The sequence below is a fragment of the Lottia gigantea genome (genome assembly GCF_000327385.1).
Source record: "Lottia gigantea unplaced genomic scaffold LOTGIsca_51, whole genome shotgun sequence".
Classification (NCBI taxonomy): Eukaryota; Metazoa; Mollusca; class Gastropoda; family Lottiidae; genus Lottia; species Lottia gigantea.
Window position 1 is genome coordinate 1,157,240 of NW_008709752.1, and position 10,130 is coordinate 1,167,369.

Below are 10,130 nucleotides of genomic sequence, written 5' to 3' on the forward strand. Positions count from 1 at the left end.
TCTCCTTGTACACCAGACCTGCATTTGTTTTACGACACATTGCTATATGGTTTAAAAAACAGGAGATTTTGATTGTCATGAGGAGACCTGATGTTAAGAACAGCAAATGTTACTGGCTATGTTCCTTTAGCATTCAATAAAGATGATACATTCAAAGTTCAGTTGGAGATAAGACTTCAATGTTATGATATAAAGTATACACTATCGAAGCGTTTTCCCTTATTAATGTCAGGAATAATAATCAGAATTTTATAGATCGATTACCTCCCCTGATATACATTTTACATACTAAATATAAGTTTATTTATAAGTCGAAATGGAATGCAGAAGTATTTGATAATATACTTAAAAAAAAGGGTCCAGAGATTTGACAATGTATCTGTATTGAAAGTATATCATCTAAGATTAAAATGGAACATTATTTTTTGAAAAGCGGTTGACCGGCTATAAAGATATGACGCGTGATAGTTTTGAAATTCACACCTGCCAGTACAACCCGTATGGGGTATTTCCTTGTTACTAAAAATAGACGTAACGATTCTGTCCAGAATTGGCCGCGTGGAACCGGTAAACAATGGAATTCGGCAGTGTTTCAGAATCAGAATTAAATCCCTTTGGCAAGGAGCAATTATTGATTTTTATTTCCGTTAGTTTCCGTGAATTTCCGGATTATGTAAATGAAGTAGGTCACGTTACCTTATATGGTAAACGTTCATGAATGCAGAAGTTGACTTTACAACTCTCAAGAATACAGTGGTCGAACTTACATCTTTCACGAATGCAAAGTCAAGAAGACATAGTTGATAATGTCAATAATTCAAAGTTAAGAATTCATTTTCTTAAAGAAAAGTTTGAATGGTGTCTGATGTGAAATATAGTTTGAAAGTAAACTATCAATATCTCCACTTTGTAATTAGCACATTGACTTTTTGATTTTAGGAAGGTTTATTTTGTAATTGTGTAATGTTGAAATATGACTTTGTAAAGTCAAGACCTTGTTTTCAAGTTTGACTTTGTAAAAACTTTTAGCAACAATCCCCTTCCATACATATCGGCCCTATCCGAAGATTTTGACACAGAATCCAATGCTGAAATCAATGGAACCAGTAGTTTCGAACCATAAGTTTGAGCCACTAGTTTCCGATGAAGAAGAAGTTAGAGGCAGCGATGATAGCAATGTTGTGAATGAAGTCAAAGAAAATGAACACGAAAGTCAAAGGCTTTATTCATGGTTTATACTGGTTAGTATAAATAAAAAAAAAACAGATGACAAGCGTTTTATAAGCAAATATGAAATTTAGGCAAAAAGATGTGAAAGGTCTAGTGAAGCAGAACAATGTCCTCGGTAGTTGAAAGGGGAAGGGTGTTGCAGTCGGTCGGTTGATTACCGATTTTAACATCTACTCTCATCAGATCTATATCTTTTGAACATCTTTAAAACATTATTATGAATCTGGTTGATGTCGACATACATACAGTTATTCAAACATTTTATTTTGAGGTGCTCTTTTGGCAACTGCATCATCATGTCGACAGTGGAGGAGTGTATGTGCTGCATGGAAATTGATGTTGTAGTGCATAAATGCGAGGAAGATAGATTCAATTGCATTCTACAGCATCCTGGATTTGAACCTGTTTGTTTTGGAAACGGCATACCTACAGTACCGGCAACAATATGGAGATACAGAAGCGACTGAATCAGGGTATGTAAATTTTTTCTTAATTAATATAACTCAAGAGGCTAGTTTTGTTTGAATACCAATTGAACTCACTCTGGTTTGTATCTGGTTTTTCATGCAAGCCAATCAAATTAATGTCTCATTCTGCTTTATACAGTTTGTAATTTCTTTCAGGCGTACCAGTTATACAGCTTACAGACAGTTTGCTAGATGGTGTTGGGGATATCTTGGCAAAAAAGTTCGTGTGGTGATACCATACTGTGTTGTTAATAAAATTAGAGAAACACTCCCATCACAAGTATATGCAAGATTTAAAGAAATACAAAAAAAAGTTGTAATTTGAAATTTCATTTATTAGTAAATCGTAAATCTTCACAGCTTCCTCTTTTTAACATCATTGCTCTAAAATACAGAAATATAAAGTGAGGGACATATACAGAAATGAAATCGAGATTAATATTCCATTATTCTGTCCTTTATTAGGCTCAATGGTGACGTGTGCAATGAGGGTTAACTTTGCCAAGAGGGACATAAAGAGTTCAGCATTATTGCTTGGGATCTTGTGAGAATCAGAAATGATATACACCTGAATCAATGCCACAATAATTATTTTGTAATCCATCATAGTATAGGACCCATACTGGGCATTGTGTCCGCTCCCAATGATACATACTAATGGACTGATTCGCGCGTACAGATTAGGTTTGTGGCAGTTTTCATCACTTGTGGCGTGAAATTCACAAGTCTGTGTCCCCAACTTGTGACTAATCTGACGTCATAAAAAATTTCACGCCAGAAATATTTCGGACATTCGAAAAATGAGTGACGGACGAAGACCGCACATTCCATTCCATAAACAGAGTCATCCCCCCTTTAGTCTTGAATAACCAGATCGTGATACTGCATAGTAGAAATTAACCAATGACGTCTTGAGTAATTTATAGACGTCAACGTAATGGCTAATGATTGGATGAATGAAAACTGCGCATGCGCTCCTGTCTCCATCAGAGGTCAAACCAAATGACGTCGAATAGAAAAACAGGTGGTCATGGACGACATCGAGATTTTGATCGCAACCATTTTTTGACCATTTTGGTCCTTATTGCTGTACATATTATTGTTTTGATTTACTTGAGCATATATATCCGTAACGTGTTTGGACATTGGGACCCAATGATCCGAAAAGGTGTTGGATTCAGGCGTTAGGCCTGTTTTTTTATGGTATGATGGCAAAAATGTTTATGAAATTTTTGCGACGTATAAGTACGCCTAGATCTTGAATGAAAAGAAATGATATTTAGTATTGCTACTGGTGGGGGAGAAATAAATCTTGAGATATAGATCTATAATATTGGAAATATCTTAATATATACTAAATTTTTCATTTTATTTTCAGCTATGAAAAGATTTAATCTGTCAAAGAGAGTTTCGGTTTTTTGTTACAATGGCCCTCCAACCCATAACTTGCACTTTTTTCAAGAATCATATAGCAGGCTACTCATTCATAAAAGATAACACATGAAGCAACATCATGCCAGGCCTATTATATCTTCTTGTATAAAGGGGACGAAAAGGATATATATCAAATTGTGGGTGTTCACACCAAGTCATGTGGACACCGAGAGCAAGTTGTGAAGAAAATAACAGATTTAAATGCCAAACTGGTTATAAATCACAGGTCGAATCTATGTGTAAACACGGTGACTGGATTTTAGAAACAATTTAGTCACGAGTAGGATTAAAAGGCATATTAATAAAAGACTCCAATGTAATCTCATTTTGTTGTAGATTGTGATAATTATTATACAACAATACCTGTGATGGGAGAATCGAAAACTAAATGTAAGGACATGAGGACACAAGAAAAGATATAAATGCCAAACTTGTTATAAATCACAAGTCCAAACTACGTATTAAAACAGTGGCTGCGGGTTTCTTTACAACCTCTGTAATTGTTATATAAACCTATAATTTAGAGAGATAAACCCCAGTGGTCGTTCATATCAATATTGCTTGAATGAGGAGGATTACAATAATTCTGTTGAATGAATACATAAAGAAATAAAACAATATATAACATCAATGGTAATTTGTTGCAGATTGTAATAAGTACATTATCACAATACATGTGATGTGAGAATCGAGAACTACTTCGAGGACAATAAGAGATGCAAATGTGAAACTGGTTATAAACCGCAAGTTAAAACTACACGTAAAAAAGTTTGGAACGAACTTCTCCGAGTAAGAATCTGATGAACTTATGTCTTTATTTATGAAAGATTACACTTGAAAAGGGTGACTTTTTTTGTCGGATAGGATTAATTATACCTTATAATAAAAGATGTAAACGTGAAACTGGTTATTAACCACAAGTCCAAAACAACACGTACAGAAAGATTGGTTTTTGAAACGAACTTATAGGGTAGGATTAAAAGGCACATTAATAAAATACTCTAATGTAATACATCATCTCATTTGGTAGCAGATAGTGATAATTACATTATAACGATACATGTGATATGGGAATCGGAAGTTAAATGTAAGGACACGAGGACAGTAAATGCCAACCTGGTTATAAATCACAAGTCCAAACAACATGTAAACACGGTGGCTGGTTTTTGGAACCAATTTGTCAGAGTAGAAATAAAAGGTATATTAATTAAGGACGACACCAGTCTCATTTTGTTGTAGATTGTATTATAACCATACATGTGATGTGAGAATCGAGAGCTACATGTGAAGACAATAAACGATTTAAATGTCAAACTGGTTGTAAATCACTGCAAACCGAACTACTTGTAAAAACGGTGACTTCGTTTTTGGAACCGACTTGTTAACTAAGATTTAAAGGTATATTAAAAAGAGTCCAATGTAATATATCAATCTTAGTTTGTTGTAAATTGTGATAAGTATATTACAATACATGTTTTGTGGATACCGAGAGCAAGTCGCAAGGAAGATAAAGAGATTTTATGTTAAAATAAGTATGAATGGTAAAATGGTATTGAAAAGATATATCAATGAAAGACTGTAATACACTAATCTTATTTTGTTCCAGAATTTAACAATGTTAGATGTAAGGAAAAATAAAAGGTTCAAATGTTTACAAATTTTATGAATCATAGTCCAAACTTTATGTAAAAAAGGACTGATTTTTTGAACCAACTTGTCAGGATAAGAGTCAGTTTCTTTACAAACTTTATATGTTGTTATAACAACGTACATTTCAACTAGATTAACGGCTTGAATATATCATCATTCGTTACTTCCTCGGTTTCTGTCATGCTTTATAACAACGCCGTAACTTATTAAAGTTAGTATAAAGAGGAATAAATATGACTTTGTAATACATGCTAACAATACAGTGCTGTGGGCATCGAGAGCTATATGTGAGGACAAAACGTATTCAAATGTTGAAATGGCCTGTCCAAACTACATTAAAAACTGACTGTTTCTACTTGTGGATTAGTTCGGACTTACATTGTTGTCTAAATATTCTAGAAATAGTAGTTTCCTCCAATGGGCTCAACCTTAGTTAAAACAAAATGTTCTCATAGCCATTTGTACAAATCGGACGCACTAATAACCTGGCTGTAATAATTATGTAAAATGATGTTCAATAGTTATTCAGTTTTATTAAGCATGAAAAACACAACGTGAACTCTAATTAAATCTTTAGCTACATTTATCCACACTACTTGTCGGGTGAAATAAATGTGTTCGTGTATTTAAAAAAGACTTAAATGTATAACACCAAACATAATTTGTTGTAGATTGTGATAAGTATATTATAACAATACATGTGATGTAGGAATCGAGCACTAGATGGGAGGACAATTAAAAAAATTTGTGTTAAATTAGATATGAATTACAAGTGAAATTACATGTAAAAATTATAGCAAAATTGCTGGAATGGCCAACAGAAGAGATGTTGTGTTTTCGAGTGCTAGGGAAGCTGATACAAAAACGGGGATCAAACTGGAGACTGTATAGCTCTACACCAGATATTCCAAGCCGTGTGACCATTACATACAAAAAGCCTACTTAACTAGAGATTGCAGAGGTGACAAAGATTTTCACCTAATGCCATTGTGGACAATTGTCATGGTGAACCATTCTTAACATTATCGTGTATCATGAACTATTGTCATTTAATTGTAAACGTGAAATTTCAGTATATCGTGATTTTCATACTGTGAACTTTTATTTTTGGAAACCATATATTTTATTAACAATATATCAATACAGTGTGAGATCTTTTTCCATAAACGGGATTGGCAATCGAATGCAAAACGGTCAATTCTCCCACTCTATGGTATATGTATGTATATATCTAGGATCTTTGTATATACGACTGTTATGATGACAGATTTAGGTTAAACTTACGAGCTCAAATCAGATTACATTGATGTAAATTTTTAACAAAAATAAGTCTTAAGACACCAGAATCTTTAGTATCATGTTGCAAGATACGGCCCCATTAAGACTTAAATACATAAATCTCTGAACTGTATAAATGAGCCGATCTGACACGCCGTTTTTATCTGCTTCATATACATGTATGTGAAATACGGTAAAATCGTCATCAAGTGATATCCATGTTCAGTAATATCATTTAATAAACCTGTTTTCACTGGATTTGACTACTTCCCAACGTTTACTGCCACTTCTGAGATATACAGCCTGTTTTTGGGATGCTGGTGCACTTTCATTTCTACTGAGTAAAAGGGTATGAAAATGAAATTTTCGGGTTAACGTAGAAGTGAACGCAAAGATTTAGAAATTTATAGATCGATTACCTCCCTTAGCAAACGTAACATAAATGTGACCCAAATTCGTAAGCCGTCAAATTAGAAGTCGATAGTGTTTGTAAAACTGTCGATTTCATATTGACACGAAAAGTATCATCGTTTTCAACGACAAGATGACATAAAACAAGCAGTAAAAAAAATTTCATTGACGACTTAGTTAAAAACAAAGTTTATATAAAGAGTTATCTCCCTTAAAGACAAATATGAATATTTCAATATGTTACCATTTTCCTTTCTGGTGATTTAAATAAAAATTAATTTAATAATTTAAATAATTTAAATCAACACATTAATTAACCGTGGAGTGCAGAATCAGTAATGATCCAACCTAAAAGAACAGTATATACTTCATTACAGCTTACAAAAATACTCTTTCCTCGGTATAATGAAGGCGCATTGATCAGTAGTATTTAATTCATAATGCCAGACCAATTGAAAAAAATAGGCTCAAAAGAGGCCGCTTCAATTAGCATCTCAATCAAATTGAACAGGACATATACAATAATTTTAACCAGCATACAAATTTCACAATCAGTCTAATTAATGTCAGTCCATTGGAATTTTGCCAGTATCTTGGAAGTATGGATTATTTCTGACTAAAACTACGAATAACTTTTATGTTTGGTTTCAACATTTTTTCCCTCCAGTAAATGATGGGATAGTTAAAATGCCCTTTGGAGAGCTACTCACACGTTTAAGGCAGACGCTCTTTTAGCTTGTATCAAATCACCAGGTAATAACTTATCCAACATATCTGAGTTACAGTTCGTCAACAGCTTGTGACAGAAGTTGTAGGTTATTTCCAGAATATATTTGGATGTTTTGTTGCTTGTATAGTTACTAAAGGATTGACATTTGATCTCAACATTATGAGGACATTAGAGTGTTTGTCTATAAAATCTCGAGTCAATCATCTCCGACACCTGTCTATCAAATTTATTTAACCCTTTCGCTGCTGGACTGCACAATATCACTTGATGGGCTTAATCACTGAATCATTTAAGGATTGAGTGTAGATTTTTTTGCGTTCTTTGGTTGATGAACGCAGAATTTTCACCTGTTAATGACAAGGGCACTTTCCTTTACAAAACCCTGGTACCACTTATGGGGGTGCAATATAAGAGCTCATTTGGTCAAATTTATGAATGTATGACCGGTCGGACCATTACCGTGTCGGACCATTACTGGTTCGGACCTAAAAAAAAATGTTTATAACTAACTCGGACCAATGTTTTTTTTCTCACTACCGACTCGGACCAAGGTTTTTTTTCTCACTACCGACTCGGCCCACTCGACTTTGACCAATACCTTAGTGACTCGAAGTAATTTTTACGACAGACTGGGATCACATTTTTTATAAATTTGGACCAATACCTTGCCGACTCAGACCACTTTTGTAAACAAATTGAAAGTAAAATGGTAAGGACAACTCTCACTAGGACTCAGAACAATGTTAAAAGACAATGCATATGGCGGCCATTATAATGGCCGTGTTTTATATATATTAAGTTTGGTGGCCCTGATGTCCCTGAAAAGGGCCGTTTAATTATTTGGGGCGAAGATGGCACCACACTTCTTTAATAGTTGGCTGGTACTCATTTCACCTTCACTGTACGTAGACCATATTTTAAAAAGTTTTCCTTGGGTGGTGCGGGTCTGCTTGCTTTGATATCGTTTCAATTTCCCCTCTGAAACCATTTTCATCTGTATCGGAATCTTCTTGGCTTCCCCGTACAACAATGTTATAAGAAGGTAAAATGGTAGATTTCCTTTCTTCGCCTTTTGGTTGACAGCGTTATGCCACCCCTCCACATCATTGTTGGTGCGGATCGTCTTCTTAAATAAGCACCAAGATGGTATGGTCCACACAGTACTGGTAATCCAGGTGTCGTCTACATAGTCCATAATTTCTTTAAGTTGGTCTGTGGAAGCTCTGTCTCGCAGTTTATTAAATGCGTCTAAAATCTGATCGGCGGGGAGGAAGGGCAAGGCAAACACTTCTCTTAAAAACTTGTAGATCTCGTCACGTCGGCTGTAGGCAGTCTGTGAATGAAAAATAAAAACAATTAAGAAAAACGTCCTATAGCGTTGTTACTAAATAATAATTAAGTGTTTTTTTTTATTTGACATGAATAAATAACATACCTGTAATCCCTTCACCTGAAACTTTACAACATCTAGGTTATCTTGGCCATGTGGTCAAGAGGGCAAACCACCTTCTTAGCTGTCCACTTGGGAACTGTTCATCTACGTGATCTTTTGCCGGTCTCTTTCAGCATGAGGATCATCCTTCTTTCTGATTGGTTAAAATCAAATATAAATATTTCAGGATAATCCTCATTTCTGATTTGTTAAAGCCTAATCTAGCAATCTGATTGGAGGATAGGACTTCTTGCATGTTGGTTGTTGATTGGCCAGGTCTCTGACAATGAGAACGGCGACATTGCCTTGTCCCATAAACACAAAGTATAATCTTGTTTGTATAAGTTAATTTAGCTGCGCTCAGAACAAAGAGGGATAAGTGTCAGGGCCGCAAGGTGTTTATAACTTATGAAGCATTACGTCATAGATGTAAATGCTGCGTGGGCACTGACATTATAAGTTTAATCAAGGTATTAATTGGCTTTCTGAATTGTGATTTGTGAGCTGAATTTATTAATTCATCTTGCATATTTTTGTGGTTGCTGATTTCTTTGGATTTAAGTGATTACTTCTAAGTATTTGGATAGCCGCTTTGTGTTGGATTATTCCTAGTGCTTTAGTGAATTGTTCTTTTGTGAATTATTCACAACTCTGATTTCTTTGAAATCATACTATCTATGCCGTTAGATCCGCCTGGATCGCAGTAAGATTATACTGAATTCTACTCTCTAGTCAGTCATAATACTTAATTACCGTTTCTATTTACTCTAGTCAGTCCGCTAGCTAGACCACTGCCCACTGGCTCAGTAACGGAAATGGACGTAGAGGTTTTTACGGCACCCCAAACCCCATGCTAAAACCATACTGAACCAAAAAGTCATTAATTATTTTACATTCAATTTCAGGTTCATACAGCTGAACATCAATGGTTTGAACGTACCTGAACGAAAGACCCAACTGGTACAGCTACTACAAAGGAAGCAGTATGATGCCGTTTTTCTCCAAGAGTCCAAGCTCGGTTCAAGGAATAAAGACCCTATCATCAATGGTTATACTTTGATCAGATTAAACAGACCTAATGCTCTCAACCATCGAAGTGGTGGGGGTCTGGCCATCTACATCAAAAATGGTATATCCCATAGTGAGGTTCCTCTGAAAACCATCGCTCCTCTGGAGGCACAGGCGGTATCCTTTACCGACAAGTCAAAGGTTTTTTCTATCGTTAATATTTATCGACCCGAAGTCAAAGGCAAACCTCAACGATTCAGTGAATATCAGTATGTTTACGATCAGTTGCCCGGGACCGACAATATTGTGCTTGGTGATTTTAACGCCAAACACGTATTGTGGGGCTCGCCAACAACTGACACTAATGGTAGACAAGTTGCTGAGTTCATTGAGGCCAATGACCTGGTTAGCATAAATGATGGTAGCATTACTTATGTTGGTGCAATTGCTCCTCTTGGTTCGCATCTCGATCTCACATTAGTAAGCAGTC

At 35.2% G+C, this 10,130-nt stretch overlaps 1 protein-coding gene across 1 annotated transcript in view; it reads left to right on the top strand.

Annotated features, from left to right (window-relative positions):
• Window positions 1-8,051: 8,051 nt before the first annotated feature.
• LOTGIDRAFT_165424 (hypothetical protein) overlaps window positions 8,052-10,130 on the top strand; it is a gene marked incomplete at both ends in the record, with an annotated part of 4,105 nt that continues 2,026 nt past the window's right edge. The window contains 2 exons of the mRNA XM_009062439.1: window positions 8,052-8,101; window positions 9,538-10,120. Of these exons, the coding sequence (XP_009060687.1) occupies window positions 8,052-8,101; window positions 9,538-10,120 (633 nt within the window). The remainder of the gene's footprint in view (window positions 8,102-9,537; window positions 10,121-10,130) is intronic.